Source organism: Lagenorhynchus albirostris, chromosome 12 (genome assembly GCF_949774975.1).
Source record: "Lagenorhynchus albirostris chromosome 12, mLagAlb1.1, whole genome shotgun sequence".
Classification (NCBI taxonomy): domain Eukaryota; kingdom Metazoa; phylum Chordata; class Mammalia; order Artiodactyla; family Delphinidae; genus Lagenorhynchus; species Lagenorhynchus albirostris.
Window position 1 is genome coordinate 8,385,777 of NC_083106.1, and position 21,891 is coordinate 8,407,667.

The 21,891-nt window shown below is 44.0% G+C and overlaps 1 protein-coding gene across 1 annotated transcript; it reads left to right on the plus strand.

Annotated features, from left to right (window-relative positions):
- The first annotated feature begins 10,631 nt into the window (after window positions 1-10,631).
- Window positions 10,632-19,922, plus strand: TAGAP (T cell activation RhoGTPase activating protein). The gene is made up of 10 exons (XM_060167743.1): window positions 10,632-10,758; window positions 11,411-11,495; window positions 11,583-11,636; window positions 11,950-12,016; window positions 13,277-13,443; window positions 14,134-14,295; window positions 14,775-14,884; window positions 16,303-16,498; window positions 17,080-17,194; window positions 17,869-19,922. Exons 2-10 carry the CDS (start codon window positions 11,469-11,471, stop codon window positions 19,137-19,139), a joined length of 2,169 nt encoding a protein of 722 aa, XP_060023726.1. The 5' UTR covers window positions 10,632-10,758; window positions 11,411-11,468; the 3' UTR covers window positions 19,140-19,922.
- Window positions 19,923-21,891: the final 1,969 nt, after the last annotated feature.

Sequence of the window (21,891 nt, forward strand, 5' to 3'; positions counted from 1 at the left end):
CCAGCCTCCTGCCCTGCCTGGGAACGCACCTGCTGCTTCTAAGTTTGTGCAGGGCCTACGGTTGCAGAGAAGGATCCAGTTGTAGAATTAAAAGATCAGTTTACCCAGAAAGCGGTTGCTGAGATCTCTGGTCCTCAAGTTCGGTTGCGTATTTTGCAATTCTCTGTAGAGTTTTTAAAAATACTGCTATCTGGATCCCACCTTCAGAAATGACAATCTCACTGGTATAAGAAGTGGCCTTGGTACTGGGGATTTTTAAAAGCTCCCCAGGGGATTCTAATGTGCAGCTAAGTGTGCAAAGGACTGCTGTTTAAACTTGAAACTGCCTTATCTCATTTGGCAAGAAAGATTCAACTAACACTTATTTATTCTGTCTACCTGGTCATTTGTGATGTGTAAGTGAAAGGACAATGTTATACACATACACACACATACACTCTCTCTCTCTCACATGGCATGTTCTGGTAGCAATAGTAAAGGAAGCTTGCCTTCAACCTTTTTGTAGACAGCTGAGCTCTCCTAATGGGGAATAGATGCCCTGTGGGCAAACAGCCGACTCCAAGGTTCAGAACAGGCTAGTGTAACTTGTGGTGCATTTGGTTTCCTTAACCCAGGGCCACTGGAAATGAGTCACCAACAGGTGATTACCACATTTATTTGAAAAATAAAATAAAATTAGCAAAGCTTCTGTTTCGTAAGATCTTGGGACTCTAAGTGAATCAAGCAGTACGTGCCTTATCTCTCTGGCTGCCTATTAAAGGTTCTTGGGATTATTCTGGGCACGAAAGTTTGCACAGTTCCTTTGGAGTAGCCCCCAAATTTTTATCTGGGAAAACAGCGTTGAGCACAGCAGCCAGGAGCAGAGAAACATTCAAGTATCTGATAAAAGCAGAAGTATCACTCCTGACTGGGGAAGCTGTCATTTTACTCATTCTTACAAATGAACATTTGTGAACTTCCTTTTGGGCCCCCAGGGCTGTCTCAGGGTGTCGGAATGAATTTCTCCATTGTAACGGCCTGCAGGCTCATTTCAGGGGCAAGACAAATGCATGAAAGCCAACAAAGTGCTAGAATTGTGGAAAAACCCAGTGATTATAAAAATGTCATTACATAGACCACCCCAATGCCCAGGAAGCAGGAGTAAACGCATTTACTTTTTTTTTTTTTTTTTGCGGGTACGCGGGCCTCTCACTGTTGTGGCCTCTCCCGTTGCGGAGCACAGGCTCCGGACGCGCAGGCTCAGCGGCCATGGCTCACGGGCCCAGCCGCTCTGCGGCATGTGGGATCCTCCCGGACCGGGGCACAAACCCGTGTCCCGTGCATCGGCAGGCGGACTCTCAACCACTGCGCCACCAGGGAAGCCCGCATTTACTTTTTACTTTTTCATGACACTTCACCAGTAGGTTTTCCAAGTGTGGTCCCCAGACCAGCTGCCTCAGCATCGCCTGGGACTTCTGAGGAATGCAGAGTTCTAGGCCTCTCCCCAGACATGCTGAATCAGAAGCTCTGGGGCGGAGGCCCACAACCCAGGTTTTAATAAGCCCTCCAGGTGATGCTGATAGCTGCTCAAGTTTGAGCTCCACTATATGGCAAATTTGAAAAACGGGTTGCCCTTTGAGATTTACTGAACTTTTCACAAAGGATATATCTCAGAGAAATGGCATTTGGGCTCAGTTTTACAGTCAACATATGTAAAATTTTGGGAAGATACAAGAATTTTTAAAAAATATGTCACCTGGTTACTAGCATTCTGTATTATGTTTTATGGCCAAAGGCAGGAGGCAAAACCTTGTGGTTCTTTTTTCTGTAGGAAGAGCCCAGGAGTCATGGGCTACAAAGAACAGAGCAGGGGCCTGGTCCCGTCCATTCACCCCCGGAAGGGGAGGGCTGAGCAATTATGAAGATCAACTATGTATACGGATGACCAGACGTTCCCCCACGGCCTAGTGTAAATTTGTTCTCATTCTCTCGGTCCATTTTCTCATCCCCCTTTCTCTAAGGGAAGCTTATCAGCTTCACCAGAATCCTCATGGATTCACCTTGACCCCTCTGTCCAAAGACTCTTCATATAAAAAATCACACAAGCTCTACGTGATACCCCGGGATCTAAATCAGAACCAGCGTGGACTAGAGAGAGAGCATCAGAAAGGCTCCTGTTACTGAGAAAAAATGGCGCTCGACCAGTCCCAACCACTAAGGGGTGAGGAACGTCATGAAAAGTTGTGGGTAGCTGAATCTGAAAATGAGACCAAGCCACCCACCGAGCACAGAACCCTCATCACTGACAAGCTCGTTCAGGCCAGGTTGGAGTCGGATGGAGACCCCCTGCCCCTTCTCCCGGTAGGAGCTGCGTGGATGCTGACCACACTGCCCCACTTACGGCCGCACCACCCTGAACGCCCAGCCCTGGGAGCCGACACGGTCCTCAGAGGCCATTCCTCAGGAGACACCAAATAAGGCATAGTATCTGAGAAAGGGACCACACGCGTTCAAAATGACAAATACTTTTCTTTTTAAAAATTTAAACAGGAGGTAAAAGCCCTGGGTAATTTTTTTTCACATGACAAATGAAAAAAGCATTAAGTTAAAAAAAATTAAACTAGAGTAAATATCTCTTTAAAAGGCATTTTGGAATCATGGGCTAACTAAACATTTTTCCATAGTTACCACCTTTTTGATTCAGATTTTTTTTTTTAACAAATGCCTCATATGGATTTTGTAGACTGCTAACAAAGAACTTCAATTTTCATAATTTTCTGTTTTTCTTCAAAAAAATCTGCTGAATTATGCCACAGTTAAGTTATGGTCAGGGTTGATGGCATACCCTTTTTTGACACTGTGTTTTCTTTGTGCAATTTTGGGGGCCAAAATACCATCAGAAAGGAAGGATCCTTTAGTTCTTAAAGTGATATATGAAGTAAGTTGGAGTGTTGCCTTGCCTATGACATGGTGGTAGCTATATCATCAGCAATTCACAGATTCTAATCTTCTAATCTCAGGATATTTTATTTCTAATTCTTTATCGTGGTCTCCATAAGTGGGGAAGGCAGTTTAAAAAGAACATTTTCTCCTAGCCTTTCTTATTTTTTGAGCCAGGTTTCTGAAAACACAGAATTCCTCAAATATTATTTTATGCTGAGGCTATTCTGTATTCCAATACAAAGATTAATTATCACAGAGATCTGAGAGGCAAATTTAAAATACATGTATCCACCACAAAAACGCAGGCATTTGTGGGTACAGCGAATAATTCTGCAAGACACAATGACACCTGCAATGTTTAGGGATACTGGTCCCAGCAAACCTCAGGGATGTTCAGGTAACCCTCGTGCAGTAGCATGAGTTAAAATTTGGCTGGAGGACAGCCCTTTTCCTGCCAGGGAAACAAATGGCCTTAAAGGACGTGGGCTGGATGCCTTCCACGCCAGACCGAGTCCCCACCTGCCCTCCGCCCTGAGCGCCCTCCGCAAGCCCCGGGCTGGGAGGCGCTGGGACGCGTCTCCTCCAGTCCCATCCCACGCGCCCACAGACTTTCCTGGAAGTTTCTTAGAGAAGAGGCAGGCAAGGAGTTTTCCTGCTAATTCACTACAACCACATTCATCAAATAAAAGGAATTTAGCAGAGCCGTGTGCCCTGCCGATTCGTGAATCCCAGGCCCTCATTTAAAGATGAGAACTGAGCCCAGTCTGGCTGGACAGCAGCGAGTTCGCAGCAGAGAGAGGCTGAGCCTTGGGCCACAGTTGACTCCACTGTGCCTGGTCCTTGATACTAAGTCCTGGTGCCCTGGTCCCCTCAGCCACGCAGCATGGAACCTGGCCCCGGGGCAGGTGGAGCTATAGCATCCGGGATGAAACATTGTAGGATTTCCTCCCCCGGGAGAAGTGAGGCTTCGGTGGGTGGAGGGTGCGGGGTGATGAGACAGTCGTGTTTGTGCGCCCTCCAAGTTCATGACAGAGTCAGCATCCGGGTGCTGAGCCCTGCTGTCTCAAGCCTAGCCAGGTGAGGCCTCCTTACCTCGGGCACAACCAGAAAGTCCATGGGCCTAAATCTAATGCACTACTGTCAACCTAAGCCTGCGGATCACAGGGGCCAGGCTTGCTGGGACAGGAGGTCCTCAAAGTCCGTGGCATCCCCCATGGGCATCACTGTCCCATCACGACAGAGAGAAGATCCTTCTCAACAAAGCAAAGACAAAGAGGCTAAGTAACACATTTCAACACCAATAAACATACAGTGAGAGTCAAATGCTTTCATTTAATAACAGAATTTTATTGTGGAAAATAATGGAAGTATAGTAACTGCCTACTCTGTACAATGCACTCTGCAGGGCACTTGTAAGGACAAAAGGGGAAGACTGGCCCCTGCTTTATGGAGGCACAGGGTGAACTGCTGCTGCAGAACAAGGGAAGGGAGCTTGATTCATTCTGCAGGGGTCTGTGGGACGCATCTTAGAGGAGATGGGACTTGAGCTGGACTCGGAGGGAGGGAAGGGGATGATTCCACAGGGCTGATGTGGTGAACAGCCTTCCAGGGAGGGAAGCAGCTTCACCACAGGCCTGGAGGTGCAAGGGTGCACTTTTAGGGAATGACAATAGACTCTGTAGCTAAAACATGACAAGTCATAATCAGAAAAGAAGGCTAGATTCTTTTTAAATTTTTTTATTTGTAACTTGAAAAACTTTCTAGAAGATCAGTGTATCCATCAATCATTAGGTAGCCAGGTACCGGCGTGACGTAAAAGTCCTCGAGGAAATTGTGACCTCTTTGGGAAAATAATCCTCTATGCAAGAAGTAATTGATATCACTCTAATTGAGAAACTTGGGGCTCTGGGTCACTGAGCGGACCAAGGGAGAGAAAGGAAGAGTGAGCCTGGAATGGAAAGACTGGTTCTCAAGTGGGTGTTCCCACAGCAAGATGGGTAAGACTGCACAGTCCATCTGGAAAATACAGGGTGAATGACTCATAAGTCTTGGTCACAACTGTCAGGACTGGAGTAGTAAGAGCCTTCGTGAAGGGGTATCCTGAGTCAGCCTGGAGATGCAGGAAGAAACCTAAGTGCTCTCAGTAACACCACGAAAATGCGCACTCATCACAGGAATCACAGACCCTGTCCCAGAGTTTATTGTCTTTAGACACTCGCCACCGTAAAAACAAAGCCAGTTCTTGGGAGAAAAATCTGTTGTGACCAGGAGCTAAGCAATCAACGTCCTAACATGAGAATCACCTTTACGAGTGTGTGTTTTTCTTCAACCTGACCGCCTGTCTTGTCTATTTCTGCTTGCTAGCAAAAGCCATTTAAGTTTCTTTCCATGTTCTGAAAACTCTTGTCATGCAGGGTAAGAACTTGCTTTTCGAAAGAAATTATGAGGCAAGACTATGGAGAGAGTGAAACTGATTTTTTGTTTGTTTGTTTTTCGATATGGCTGCTTCCAAATTTCACACTGTATTCACAAATGTTCTACTATTGTAGAAACTGCAGAGGAACTGCAGCAGTGAAACTTACTCTTGAGAGTTTCAGAATCAGTGGTGCAGGACCTGTCCTCTATGACTCTATTTCCACAGTGGGAACCATGTGCCGAGCAGGGCAGCACTGATGGACGAGGTGGGTGTCTCCTTGGCCAGCCACCAGGACCAGCTGCTGATGGTGGCTTACCATCAGTTGCAAAACTTACCTGTTATTTAGATGATGACTCTTAGAATCTCCCAGGGACATCAAAAATGGTACTTCCCTCTTGGTTCTCCCATCAATGGTCCAGTCTATAAGAAGAGCCAAAAGATATTACTGCTTTGAAAAATGAGGGGCTCTAACTTAACTCTTTTCTGTTGGCTTACTTACTACTAACTTCAGTAAAGTAGTGTGTTGTAGGCAGATGGAAGAATTATAGACAAGTGAAATACGCTAATCTCTCTGTGTAACAGTTTCTGCAGGTCACTGAATCTTTGGTGCTATGTATTTTTTAAAGATGATGTAAATTGTATCTGATTATTTTTTTATGTTTTTTTTTTTTTTTTAGGAAAGACTGACAGGGAAGAGAAGCATAGTAGTCTAAGAGATCGAGTTTTTCTTTTTTTTTTGCGGTACGTGGGCCTCTCACTGTTGTGGCCTCTCCCGTTGCGGAGCACAGGCTCCGTATGCGCAGGCTCAGTGGTCATGGTCCACGGGCCCAGCCGCTCCGCGGCACGTGGGATCTTCCCAGACCGGGGCACGAACCCGCGTTCCCTGCATCGGCAGGCGGACTCTCAACCACTGCACCACCAGGGAAGCCCTGATTGATTATTTTTAATGAAACGGACAGAAGGAGATTTTGAAGTTTCAGGACAATGTCCTAAATCTGACTCTGTCTGCTTGGTAAGAACTCCCCATAGGGATCCACCTGGACTCGTCTGGTCTATATTGGTATACAAGGTATACAAGACCTCTTGTTTCCATTTATAAATGAATATAAATGAAGGATTATCCTTAAGAGAAATCATGGAAAGAGCACTGGACTTAGTGTCAAAAGACTAGGTTCAACAGAGTGACGTTGTGTAAATGACCTGACGTGGAGCCCCGGGTGACTCAGCCGTAAGACAGCGAGAGGGACGTCCTCAGTGTGGTTCTAAAAATGATGTGAAATGAGGTATTTGAATATGGCTAGGACAATAGCGGGCACGTAGTAGTGTTAAATAAGCGACTCACTACCCCTTTCTTTTGCCTTGAAATCTTAGAATGCAGAGCTGATGATGGATGCCAACAAAGGATGTCACCTACTGAGAAGTGTCTTTGTCTGTTTGTTTTGGGGTGGGAGGCATGGGGGCCACAGGGGTTGAATAGAAGAAGCTGGAAGGCTATCTCCCAGGATAGAATGGGATTTAAAACAGGAAAGGCTTTCAAGACAGGCTTCACTCTGACATAGCCAGGAGCCTTCTGCTGAATTAGGGAATGGCTCACTCAGCAGTTGGAAAGCTCTCAGAAAGAGAGGACTTCGAGAACAATCTCAAAGAGACAATTTGTTAAGGGGTGCTGCAGAGATAAAAGCATCGGACAGGACGTTAAACTAATTGCTCACTTAAAACCCATTCAGCCCTGAAATTCAATGTCAATAAATATTCATGTCTAGTCCCATAATTCAGTCTCAAAAAAAAGAAGAGGTGGCGCAGTGGTTGAGAGTCCGCCTGCCGATGCAGGGGACGTGGGTTCGTGCCCTGGTCCGGGAGGATCCCAAATGCCGCGGAGCGGCTGGGCCTGTGAGCCATGGCCGCTGAGCCCGCGCGTCCGGAGCCTGTGCTCCGCAACGGGAGAGGCCGCAACAGTGAGAGGCCCGCATACCGGAAAAAAAAAAAAGAAGAGGAAAAAGGAGGAGGGGGAGGAAAGGAAGAAAATAGACAAGATTAAAGGGAATTTTTTATTCAATATAATTTATAGCATTTGCATTTTTATCATTTCTTCCTTTTAAAAAGTCCAAAGTTATCACAACATAATTAACAAACACATTATTCCGCTTTTCAAAAGAGCTGTTACTGAAACATGTAATGAATATGTTTATATAAAAGTCTATTTCTTATTGTATTTCATAAATTTAAAGACATGATCCTCTACATAAAAAAATATATATAATCCCCAGCAACAATCAAATTTCACTTAAAAATTCACAGTGTTTTAAATGACATCTCCAAAGAGAAACAGCACTTTTCTTATGTCCTACTTCCTCATTTTTCCGCACTGCCATATGTCGACGGCTGAGCTTATAGTTTATATATAGAAGGACGTCTGTGTCCCTAGAACAACTGAGAAGAAATGTAGTGAAGTGACCGCCATAAAGGACACGAGACTCAGAAGTAGAGGAAAGGGGGTGAAGACCGCTTGGGGCAGCTGCCAGCACAGAGCCATCATGAAAAACATGGAAAATCACAGTGCAGCAGATGTAACCGAGCAGGAAAGAATCCCTTCTTCACTCTAAGACTTGTTGAAGCTTTTTTTTTTTTTTTTTGCGGTACGCGGGCCTCTCACTGCGGTGGCCTCTCCCGTTGCGGGGCACAGGCTCCGGACGTGCAGGCTCAGCGGCCACGGCTCACGGGCCCAGCCGCTCCACGGCATGTGGCATCTTCCCGGATGGGGGAATGAACCTGCGTCCCCTGCATCGGCAGGCGGACTCCCAACCACTGCGCCACCAGGGAAGCCCTGTTGAAGCTCTTAATAAACAATATGCAGTGTGGAGTGATGGACTGTCGGGCAACACACCTTGGCAATGATTTTCATTGAAAATGGCTATGGCTATAAATAGGGTGAAGATAACAGGCAAATAAGACACGAATGTGTTATTTTCTCACATGCAAAGATATGATGTAGATCAGCAGTTCTCAAACACTTTTGGTCTCAGGAACCCTTTACAAAATTATTGACAACTCTAAAGCACGTTAATTTACCTAAGTTATATCTACCCATATGTATCGCAGGAGAAATTAAAACTGAGAAAAATTTAAAACACAAGAAAATGCAAGTTTGCATTCCCATAGCTATCAAAACATCCCACATCATGTGGTCTCTAGAAAACTCCACTATATACTCTTGAGAGAATGGAGTCAAAAAGGCAAATAGCATCTCAGTATTGTTACAAATTAGTTTGACCTCGTGGACCCTCCTGAAAGGGCTCCAGGGATCACTAAAGGCACTTTGAGAACTGCTGGTATATGAGCGTTTGAGTCTCCTTAAGAACTCCCCAGCTTGGACTTGTCAGAAGACGCAAAACGGATGGGCCTATGATTTCCCCACCCATCTCTCACTAGAGCAACATACTCTAAAAAAAAGTTTTTTAACATTTTATATATCAGGATTCATCTTCCTTTGAATATAGAATCCCATGACAAAAAGAAAGTTTTTAAATCACTGATGGAATGTGTATTGTGGGGTATAGGGCATAACATAAGAAGCCCTAAGGATTAGAAAAAAATATGGTCTTCATTTTTAAAAAGAGGGAAATATGTCAATTGAGGATGGATGCTTTAGTTGTAAGAGCAGTGCAAACATTAAGTTTCTTAGAAGAACCAAAGAAAGTATCCAATGAGAAAGTTCATAAAATACGTATTAGCAAAGAATATGTATTATAGTAATATCCTATTGTGAATATTTCATAAGTAAATGTATTTATACAGAAATTATTTATTGAGTACCTTCCATGTGTCTGACTCTAGGAGAGGACAGCATAAATGCCCTTTTTCATAATAATAATGAAAATCAGTGAATTCATCTCAGAGGTTTGTAAGAGGGAGGGTGAAAGAGCAATAACGCCTACAGATGTGGTGGGGGTGCTGTGTGAACTCTGGCAGTTTTAAGAGTGGGCGCCTCTGGCTGGAAGCCTGGATACTGGTTCTGTTCTGAGGTCACCCGCCAAGACTCCGAGTTACCGGGCAAATTTTAACAGCTCTGTGCTTCAGTTTCCCAAAACATGCCTAATCAGGACCTCCTTTCAGTATAAAGACAATAGTGCTATCAATATAAAAAGAGGTTTAGAATTTACAGGCGCTAATAATGAATTAAGTCAAGGTATTTGTAAACTTTCTGTTGAAGCATAGCATACACACAGAAATGTACACCTGAGCCTAGCAGCACCTGGACCACGAGATGGACCATTTCAAAGCCCCTCTCTGATCCCTCAGAGTCACTATCCAGCCCTAGGGAAACACTATTGTGGCTTCTAATAGCACAGATCGCTTTTGCTGTTTGGGGGCTTTGCAGGCAAGATGCAATCTTTTGTGTCTGGCCTCTTTCGCTCAACATTATTTTGTGAGACCCAACCGTACTGTTGAATGTAGTTATACACTATTCATTCTTAGGGCTCTGTAAGACTCCACTGTGTGAATGTGTCACAATTTATGTCTCCATTCTGTTGTCGAGGAACTTGAGTCATTTCATATGCAGCCTTAAGCCACAGAAAAGTCCAGCCTTCTCTCTTACCCAGAAGGCAGGATCCACAGATGAAATTCACCATCTCCTTTCTGCTTTCGAATGGTCTGACCAAAGGAATTTTTTTGTTTACCTCCCATGACAGAATTAGATCTAATCTGACTATGACCTAAGTATTGAGTTAGGGAAAGAAGAGGTTAATATGTTGACAGCCTGCTCTGGTGGACTCGTTCTAATTCCAGACCTGGCTTTGGATGGTGACTACTTTTCAAAAGAGGCAGCGTGTCTTGGGTTTCTTAGAGGGACAACATCCCGCACCTAGAGGGTGCTTATCAATGTATAGTGACTGGAGAACAGAGGAGATGGTGGGTGGAAGGGGAGACAGCACCCAAACAGGATACAAAAAAAAGGGCACCTGAAATTATCACTTTAGAAAATACAATGATGTTTACGTACGGAATAACACAATTTCTTATTCATACATCCCACCTATGACATTAATCAGAGTCTTCACCTATGGCCATATGTCATCTTTTCCACTCTTAGTAGTTTACAGATGTCTTGCTTTGAAGTGGAAGAAGAAGAAAAAAAAAAAAAGAACCAGAGCTGCCCTAAAAGGAATGAGGAAGTGAGAGCTCTACAGTGTCTGGCTGACTCTGTCCCGGTGACAGCCCGTGATGTTCTTTCCGGTCTCAGTAATATTCTGAATTTCCACCTGCCCGCCCCCTCTCCCTTATAACACAGAACTTGTGAAGTTAGAGCAGTTCAGTCTCCTCACTGACGGTGGATTAGTTGGAGCAGAGTGTCATGCTGTTTCTCCCATTTTCCACAGTTCACGGGAGGTAGAAGAAGTCTGGGTGGAGGCCCTCCGAGGGTAAGTACCATAAATTAACGTGACAAGACAGTGAGCTGCCTAGCGGGTCACTGGGCTTTAAGATCTTATCCAACAGGAAACAGTGACACCGTGGAATATGCAACAAATAGTGTTATAAAGAATAAACACATAATGTGAAGCCTGCATTTTTGGGGTATAGGAATTCTGTACAATTCTGTTATCTTTGTTGTATGTCTGCTGTAAGTAGCATCCTGGGAATACCTTTTTTCCTTTTCCAGTTAGATGAGAAAATCTGTGCAAAGCACTTAATACAGTGCCCCGACACACAGTGAGCTCTCCAAATAAGAGTTAGTTGTTATTGTAATTGTTATTCAGGTTATCTCCTGATGGGAACGTAATAAATGAATAACAAAGTTTGTCATGATGAAGATATCAGGTTTAAAACATTTAGAAATAAGTGTGTTCAGATGTTGCGTTTAATAGCATAAGACATCTGGTAACATATAACTGACTTTATTTTTTTTAACATCTTTATTGGAGTATAATTGCTTTACAATGGTGTATAACTGACTTTAAAGGAAAACTTTTCTAGCCAGTAGTTTCAAACTTTGTGTTTAATCAGAGTGGCACTGAAATTGGCCAATACATTACATGTATCCCTCCTAACCTCTTCCCATATGATTTCTCGTAGACAGAGCCAAGGCCGCACAGGAGCAAAGCTCATCACTGGACAGTCAGCCCAAACTCTAATGAAGTTGACAAGCAGCTGTCATGCTGTATGCGCCCTTCTTACATTTATTAATTCATGTTTTCTCATGGCGAGAGTCAAAGAGGTTTACCTAATTCAGTGTTTTCTCTTTTAGTCAAAAACACTAAATGCCAGTAATATGGAGACATTAATTGAATGTGGATCAGAGGTAAGAAAGCAATGTTTAAAACTTTTTATCTGCACTGTGAGATGGAAAACTTTATTTTAATTGAATATCATTTGTATTGTTTAGTTATCAGGAGAGAAAATCAACATAATAAGTGTAGTAAATGAAAGACGAATATTAATTGAGATCTTCTGTCATGATAAGCAGGACATTAACACTGATTCTGGAAGATAGAAAAAATTAACGGACGCTTGACTAGTTTTTGATATGAATAAAATGTTGAATGTATTTTGTGGGGAAAGACTGGGCAGATTTCTTCAGTCATTATTTTAAACTAAAATAAATCTATTTTTAGGGTGACATCAAGGAACATCCTCTGTTGGCATCATGTGAGAGCGAAAACAGTCTTTGCCAGCTAATTGGTGAGTTTTGAAAACATACAGATCTTTTATGTAGAGGTTCTTAGTTTGCCAAACCACAGTGCTTTACCAGGAATTATTTTTCAAAGCGTTCTTTTAAAGACCACAGAACATTAACACTTGCATGGCAGGAAGGCTCCAGCTCACTAGAGAGCCAGCACTCTGATAGAAAAGATCTTCCCTAAGCTAACCCCCCAGCTCTCCAGAGGGGTTTTAATGGAGTTACAGGTCTCCTGGCATTTATGTTTTGACAATTAAAATGTGCATACATGTGAAAAATACACAGTTGCCTGTACCACTCTTGCCCTCCTCTAACGGAGAATGATTCTAAGAGCACATGAAGCAATTGTTACTAATCTCCAATCCCAAAGAACCCACCGTTCAATTTTTTCCACAATTCATTCCATTATAAAGTAACCCTGACCCAGTTCTCCTGAACTATGAGGACAAGCCAGTTCTCTATCCATCCTCCTCCACTTGATGGTATAAAAAGTATAGAAACATATGCCAATGCATTTAGAATATGTAGCTTTTATAATTAGAAAAAAAAGGAGGAGAAAACAGAGAAAGAAGGAAACTTGTTAGACGTTATACCCGTTGCACACGTCTTCAGGCTTTTGCAAGGATAAAATTTCTTGGTAAAAGGTCTAGGTTCAAACCTTCCTGCAGCAATTTGTGCCCGCCCTTCCCTAAAGCATCCACTGGGAAAACCCTGCAGGTGACTGTAGACAGATGGCGTGGTGTAGCTCCCCCTAGTGGTGAGTGTTAGCATGGCCACAGAGGTTTGTTTAATGGCCCGCCCAGCGTAGAGCCTTCAAAATGGTCTTGAGCAAGTCACTTCCTCTTCCTATAAGTTTCATTTTCTTCACTAGTCAAAGGAAGAAATTAAAATAATCTATTTCACATCAGAAATATCCACCGTGGTTATTAAGGTCAATATGTTAAGATGGTTGTTTATGATCTGCTTAGTTGGGTTTTGCTCATTTTCTGTAGCAAACAGCTGGTAAAGCGTAAAAACAGGAAAGGTGGAGTCTTTGAGGAACCTTGGTGTTGCTGTTTAGGGGCTGGCTGCCCTGGTAACAATGCAGTTGTTTTTCAGGTTGATTTTTCTAGATTAAGATTCACACCCTTTGCTTTCTCGGTTTTTCAATATTATTTGTCCCACACGGCAAACCAGAGATGACAATATCTGTTGTCTTATCTGGATCCTTGCTTATCAATATTTTAATCTAATTTCTCTTTGCCTTGTTTTCTTGGCTGTAGAAATTAAGAAGAGAAAGAAGGTGTTGAACTGGCTCTTTCTCATGAGAAGGCTTTCTTCTTCATCAGATTTTTCTGGGGCTTCAGAGCCAGAACTGAGGTCATCCCTATTTGATCAGCCCTTGTCAGCCATCTGCAGTGACAATGACACACTCCCCAGACCCATTCAGGTAGGTGCACACTCACGCGTGGACCTACTTCGGTTTCCTGCCAGCTGTGAAAAGTCCTCGGGAAATCTGAACGGCACTCTCAATGCTAAACTTGTTGGGGCCAATCTTGAGGTTTTTTCCCCACGTTTGGAAATGGTGTTCCCACTTAGGAATGCAGTCAGGAGAACACCTGGCTGCTTACAGCCTAGAAATCAGTTGTATTTGCCACTGAGCTCAGGTTGATGGTCCCTCCATCCTTCTAACTTCATGGAGAGAAGAATGCTGAAAATGTGTAGCTTCTGAGAAATCAAGAGACAGAGATTTATAGAGTTTATGATCAGAAATCCAATGTTTATATGGAATGACTTGAAAGGAGAGAGGCCTGAAATGGTTTTAGAATGTGCAAATTCCAGCTTTCACAATTTACCTCCTCTTAGAAAAATGGCAGGGCCGAGGGAGACAGTTGATAGCAACCAGACTGAAAGGAAAAACTGGCATTAACAGTCTCTTGTTAAGACTGTCTTAGGATCCTGGAGAACTAACTTTTATGGAGAGGATGTTTTATAACAGGTAAAGTTAGATACTGTTCATGTCCACTACTTTAATTCTTTTTCTCCTACCAAAACATAGATTTTTCCTGTGTTAGTAGCAGTGAAGCGTGTCTTCAAACCAAGGGTAACCACCTCCTATTTCTATACCCCTTTCCTTTAGGATATTCTCACTATACTATGCCTTAAAGGCCCTTCCACTGAAGGAATATTCAGGAAAGCAGCCAACGAGAAAGCCCGTAAAGAGCTTAAGGAAGAGCTCAACTCCGGAGGCATGGTGGATCTGAAAAGTCTCCCCGTGCACCTCCTGGCGGTGGTCTTTAAGGTGAGTTCACAGCATTGGTGCCAAATGACCTGCTGATGGGCTCTCACACATGGACGCTCAGGAAGTAAGATATGGGCTCTTTACCCTACAAAGCAAAGGAAACTGATCTTAGAGTTTAATTTTTTTAGTTAAGCCTTTATTTATTGGTATAAGCATCTCTGTGACCCCAGATTCCAACAGAAGGTGATGCATTAAATTCCCCCTAAGGAAATTTACTTGAGGAAGAGCACTTGGATCGTCCCATGGCCGAGTCCATTCCCCTAAGTCTGGTGGCCCCCTGGATGATGGCCTTACTGCGCCTGTTGTTAGGAAGCTGCTGAGAGACAAGTCAGGTGAGAGATTTCTCCAGGCTAATGAATGCAGGAAGGAAAGGGCACAGCCCATGTAGGGGATGAGCACAGAGTCCCTGAGATTTGACAAACGAGGTGGAATGATGGCAGCACGTTGTGTAACATGAACGGTCCCCTCCCACCCTCCAGGACTTCCTCAGAAGTATCCCACTGAAGCTCTTGTCCTGCGACCTGTTTGAGGAGTGGATGGGCGCCCTGGAGAAGCAGAGTGAAGAGGACAGGATCGAGGCCCTGAAGCAGTAAGTTGCCAGCCTCGTCCCCAGAGGCCAGGCCCGCACAGTCTCCATCCTTTGATTCTGCACATAACTGTCAGAGTGGTTTACGTCTATTGCAATGTTTAGGGAGTTCAAGTGGCATTGCTCATCCACTCCCAGAATACAAATCTAGAGGTATCCTGGAAATTTTTAAAAAGTAGTTTTAGCCAAATGAAAAGAAGCACCTCTTCAAAAGATAGAAAGCGGACTTCACTACTCACAAATCCCAAGAGGTGGGGAGTATAAAAATATAAGTAGCTCAAGAAAGTACGGAACAAACTCATAGATGAAAGCCTCAAAGCAGGGTAACCAGCCAGGTGTAGGAATCTGGGGTCTCCTTAACCTGTACACTGGTGTCGTGCCAAGCAACTATTCTCCCACAAAACATCCCTTAAAGCATAGTAAACAATCTGGAAGGGGTTGTTTGTTCATAAAATTCCATCGCATATTTCATATTCTTATAATTAACCCAAATGAAAACTATACAAAAACAAATGCCAACCACAGCAAAAACAATTCCATATATAAATGGAAGTGTGACCTGTTAGAGACTAGGAAATCTTAAAACACCCAACGCTAAAATAACAGCGCTTTTGCCAAATCCTATGGAAGTCTGTCTATATATGATGATTGTCTCACATGGCTGAATATTTTCAATGAAATATTTATTGAATTGAAGACATTAGTGTGTCTGTCCCTACGATTATCACAATAAGTTTCTGCTTACAGACACAAAGCTCTTTCATAACAATATCTTCTTATGAGAAATGAACGATCCTTATGTTAGAGACACCATTTCATTTTCTGAAGCTATGAAGCTTTACAATTCTAATTTATTAGTAGTAGTGCCAATGTTGCCATTTAAGTGCTGCTATCACAATTTTTATGAACATGCTCTTATAAACTGATTTAATCTCCATAAAGATTTCTCAGAATGGTATAAAAATGTGTCCTCTTCATTTGATGAGCACAGTTTTTAAAAAGGCAAATGACTGTATTCTTTAAAAAAAATAGTCGTGCAGTGTTAGAAGCAGAAAGACATTCTACATGGCTAAATGGTTGCTCAACAAAATGATTTTCAAGATGTATTAAACTATGTATTTTACTGCAGGAGTTAATATTTCGTAACTTAAGATCTATGTAAAGCATAAAGGGCCATGTTATCGGTGTCCTGATCACAAAGGCCAGTTTTTTAGGGCTTCAGGATCTGTGGTTAACTGACTCATTCCGTGTCAGTTGCCACTGGAAGTGTCTGAATGAACGTTTCACAATGTCTCTTGTGAAAATGAACCTTCCTCATTTTAAAGGAAGTCTGGGTTAGGCAGAAACTTTCAACTTGCCACCCTCAAGCTAGACAGGCTGTGAGCCTCCCCTAAAACCAGCCTTCCCGAACTCCATTCCAGGGTTGCAGATAAGCTCCCGCAGCCCAACCACCTGCTGCTCAAGCACCTGGTCTCCGTGCTCCACGTCATCAGCAAGAACTCTGAGGTCAACAGGATGGATGCCAGCAATCTCGCCATCTGCATCGGGCCCAATGTGCTGAGCCCGGAGAATGAGCAAAACCTGTCGTTCGAAGCCCGGAGAGACCTGAATGATAAGGTTCGTTTCTGTCTATTTCTAAGAAACTCATCGTCTGTTTGCAAAAGCCAAGCAATAAAATGCCCGTGAACTTCTCTGACTCAGTCGAGATCATGGTGAAAATACGAAAGGCAAATGCTTTGGTCAGTTCCATTCCCTTGGGTGGGTACATTGGATGAAACTGAGTAAAGCTAGGCCTGCGTCCTCTATCATCCTACGAGACAGAGGACAATCGATACCCATCTTTTACATGACTGTGTCCCAGGATGGAAAGGCCCTTTCACTTTTCTCTCTTTCGTGCATCACACTCTGTCAGCTCAGCTACCAATTTGGGAGACTCCTTAAATGAAAATTTTTGTTACTTTAATGTAATATATTTTTTAAAATTCACAAATTAAAAGTGCATGTCTCAAAAATAATTTTCATATAGGTGATTGTTACCAATTTTCCGGATGCTCCTTTCAGACACATAAAGATCTCTCATGACCATTTTGGCACCTCCCTAACTGCTGACCCCCGCTACGTCCCCATTTTTAACCACCTTCCTTTAAAAATAAATAAAGGTCTCATTAAGCTGACAACCTGTTAACTTTTCCTCACAGGTTAAGACACTGGTGGAATTCCTCATCGACAACTGCTTTGAAATATTTGGGGAGAACATGCCAGGGCATTCCAGAATTGCTTCTGATGACTCCCTGGAACACACTGACAGTTCAGGTGCGGAAGGTGCTCTCAATTGATTCTGACTCTGGGGTCAAGTTCATGGCCAGCTACCAGTCCAGACCAGTAATGTAAAGCATCCCTGGTATCTGAAGCAGAAGTCACCTTCACACATCACCAAATCAGAGTAGACTCCAGTCTGTAGGGAAGTCACTAAACATGGAAACTTGTCTCTCGAGTTTTCCTGCACTGTTTCCTCGGGCTGCAGACACTCAGTCAGCTTCAGCCTGGAACCTTCCCCTTCCTCTTCTAAATCATGAAGAACTGCTAATTTTACTAAGTAACTTTTAGCTAGAGAGTTGGCGTAAGAAGATTCTGTTTCCACACAGTGGAGTATGGGTCTGTTAAAATGGGGATGGATCCAGTCAAAAGAGCCATCCAAAGGATCCGTTTTAAATTTCAGATCAATAAATTTTCAGTGGAATGCTGTCTTCTCTCCTTTCTCATTTCCTCCGTCTCTCGCTTCATTTTCCTACTTATCTTCTCCACCTCAAAATAGTAGATATGGAAAGAAACAGAATTTTAATGTGGCCAGTTTCTTTCATACCAAGCCCCAAATTAGCATCACCAAACTCCCTGGCACCATACTTGGAATAAGTAGGTGAACGGTACTTAGGTTTATTTCTAAAAGTAACTGAATGAAAGCTCAACCGTCCCTTAACTTCCCCCAGACATGTCGACCCTGCAGAATGACTCGGCCTATGACAGCAATGACCCCGACCCCGACGCGGAGCCCAGCGCCGTGGGGTCCCTGAGCAGGTGGCCCCCAGGGTCCTCGGACCCGGCTGCCAGGCTGGAGCCCAGAGGCCCGCCGCACCCTTGGGAGCCTGTCCTCAGCAGTGCGCCCAGACTGAAAGGCTCCCTCAGGCAACCAGACAGGAGGTACTCGGACCCCAGCACGGCGGCATCCTCGAAGGAGTGCCTTGAGGGCAGGAGAGCAAATCCGAAACTCACGCGAAGTGAGGATGACTTCACCGCGGCCCAGGCGGCCCCTTGTTTTGCAAGTGAGGAAGCCGAGGACCCATTTCCAGAGGAGGTGTTTCCTGCAGCGGAAGGAAAAACCCAGGGGCCGCGAGACCCGAGGGTGCAGAGCCCGGCTCAGGGTTTGGTGTCAGCGTGCACACTGACCCCCAAAGCCGTCTCCAGTGGCTCCCTGGACGTGCTCTCCGACAGCTCAGCCCTGGCTTCTCCTTCCAGTCCCAAAAGAAACTTCTTCACCAGACATCAGTCTTTCACAAAGACTGAGAAAAGTAAGCCCGACAGAGAAATAAAAAAACACTCCATGTCATTCTCCTTCGCCTCTCACCAAAAAGTGTTAACCAAAACCCGCAGCTCTGCTGTGGCTGCGAAATCCAAGGGCTGCGCCAGAGACCAGGTAAAGAAAGGTCTTAAAAAAGAAAGCCAGCTTGCCGGCCGAATCGTCCAAGAAAACTTGCCTGACACCCACGGCCAAACAGCTGTGGACTTTAACTCAGGGGCCCACTCCCTCTCGGTGGAGAACACGTTCCAGCCGGTGGATCAAAGGAGCCCTGGTGGCCCCCCCTCTTACGAGGAGGCCATTCGGTACCAGGCCTTGGAGCTCGCCACTTACGGGAGCCAAACAGTTGGCAGCATGAGGGCCAGGATGCTAAGCCTGGACGCCCGGCTACCGCCACCTCTCCCTGTCCACCACGGAGGGGACTCAAGAAATATATGCAGTCAGGAGCCACTGGACGGGCCCCGACGGTGGCCCAGGACTGAGAGCTGGAAGCAGAGCAGGACTGTCTGTGCTTCTATAGACACGACAGGACAGGTGACTGTCACCAGGAGACCTGAGCTGCATCGGCTGAGAACTGTGTCTGAGTCTCAACAGAAGAACAAGCAGGCCCTCCTGGCCCGGCGGTGTAGTCAGCCCGTCTTTGATGCTGATCAGTTCCGATTCGCTAAGGAATCCTACATCTAGGAGGTGGACCCATCACCCAGACACAGCGCGTGGCACCTCTGTACACACAGGGCTGTGTAAAGAGCTGCTCTTAGACTCTGTTTTCCAAAAAGTCGTGAATAAGCTCCGTTGGAAAGTTGTGTAGATACCTCCTCAGAGAGGACAGCTACCCAGCTCCTCAACGGCACTCAGGCAGTGTCTGTGCCCCTGCATTTGTGCCACATGTAGCAAATGTATAAAATGCGTTCTAGACAAGGCGCTGGGTGCAAAGAGGTCTACGTTGATATGTGTATATATTTGTTTGTGAACTTGCGCTAAACTGCATGGCTGTTCTCTGCCTCCTGGGGCATTTTTCTAGGGGTTAGGGTTTAAAAATAGTCTTTTCTTTTTTTATGTTGCCTAAACAGTGTGCCAATTTTCATATTTTCCACAAACTCCATTTAGGGGAAAATGTTTAAGTCTCTGTTAGAAGTTTCCTCTAGTAAGCAGCTTTGTGATAACTCGTCACCATAGTAAGATGAAAGAAACAGCAAGGAATAGAGTTGTCACTGTTTGGAGTTACCAAAGGCATTGCAAGCTCCAGTAAAAGAAAAAGTTGTTGTTAATATGTATGAAGAATACTTCAGTATGTCCTCTAATCATCTAACTTTAAATTTAGGTAAGTTAGTGAAAATGCATTACACTATGCTCATTAACTGATTTCTAGCACTTTGAGTTTCTTTCTAGTTCACTGGTGTCTTCTTCAATAGTGTGGAGGGAATTACTTAATATGCGTTGGCGGGCATAGGTACAACTTCAGTATAATCTCACTACAATAAATTGTCTTCCTTATTTCAAAGCAAAAATGTTCATTCTTTATTGATATGTTGCCTCTTCTCCCTCAGTTCATAGAAACCCACCAAGAAAATCATTCACACATTGGTTCATTCAACAATCATTTACTGAACATATATTCATTATCCTAGACTGATAGGCAGGGCAAGATGTGGATCTCATGTGTAAGAAAAAGAGACAATCCCTGTCCTCCAGAAATTTGCAAAACTCTCTTTAAGCCAAGTTTTTGGCAAACGGTCACTCAGAGGCCAGAAAATTTAGTATACAAATATAATATTTCCTGGTTTTAGTGAATTAAAGTTTTCAGTACTTTTAAAAACCTTATTTTTACGATGCTCAGTTTTCTTGATTGTTAGCAAACATAGTGGTAAAATGTCATATATTAGAACTTTCATGCTCAAGGATTAGGATATCTTGGAGACACTGGATTTGATTTTCCTTACTCTATCAATTTCTTTCATAAAACACTGCATGTTTTTGATTTGTTAAAGAAGTATTTTTGTTTTGGCCAGCTACCAGATGCTGAAGACCTAGTCTTTTGAGAAGTGATTTATTAGCAATGTGGTATAAAGTTTAAAATGTTCTAACCCAGATTGCTCAAGGCATCATGTTCAGACCCATTAATATCATTTAAATACTTTATTAAGCACCACCAATAAGACATAAATTTCAAGGGGCAGATACTCCCCCTCTGACCACTGACTTAAGAAAAGCAATCCTTTTCCAGGATTGGACACTAATAGTGATAGTACAGTCTTTAGTACCTATCAGTGCTGGGCACTGCACTAAGTATTTCAGGACTGGAAGAAAAATCCTCCATCATCTTTTTAGCAACTTCTCATCAAGAATCAGAGAGTTCTCATCAATAGACGACTAACACGATAAGCTAGGGAGCCTCCCATCTATTCCACGTTACCACTGACCTGACCTCCACGTGACCCAACTCAGATCACAAAAACTCTACCCCCATTTCCTTATTTTACCAAAGTAGGAGTGAGACAGAAAGTCTTCTATTGCATGTAAGTAGTCCAGTTTGTTGACGAACATTTATGAGCTTCGTGTAGTCAAGAAGCTACTATATTTGAACAGTGGAAGAAAAGGTATGGTGATGATTTCAAATACTTCACAGTGTGGTATTCCCACTTCTAACCACGGAGGCCACTAGCCTTTAAAATAGGAGAACCCAACCTCGTTCCCAAGCATGGTAGTCGGGTTGTCATAACAAAGTACCACAGACGAGTAGCTTAAACAACAGAAAAGTTCAATCTCACAGTTCTAGAGCCTAGAACTGAAATCAAGGTGTCGACAGAGGGCCCCCCCTTGCAGTGAGATTTGGGTGATATTTAAAAATGATACTATAGACAAGGACCCCAGAACACCACAGTTCTGTCCTCTGTGGACCGCCTAAAGGCCACATAGTCACAAATGGGCCTGACACTCCAATGCAAGGTATATGGTAAAAACGGGCTGGAAGCCAAGGCCTAAGTAGAGGCTTCAACCTAAATCCAGGTCTGATCCCCAGCCTCCGAGCCCCAGGGCCTCCCCAGCACCGATGCGTTATCCTGCCTGGCCCAGCTTGGGAGGGATCCTGACCCTCTAACCAACGGAAGAGGCAAGGAGGCACATACACTTCATGTGCCTGTTGGTGAACAACCAACATTCACGTCCTGGAATCTGGATGAACAGACTGGAATTCCTTCCTCTTGGGGAAGGTAGGAGGTTTTCTCTCCTCCTACCAAGAGGGAGAAGGTGGGTTTCCCAATGCCATTGCCAGCATCCCACATAGTACACTGATTACCTGCAATCATACACTGACCTCCACCCCAGCACCACTCTGGACTTGGTCCAGAACCTGTGTCTGTTAACCAAGCTGGGTGCTGGCCCTGGAGCTGAGCAAACCCGCAGTCACCTTGGAGCACAAACCCAGCAAATATAACCT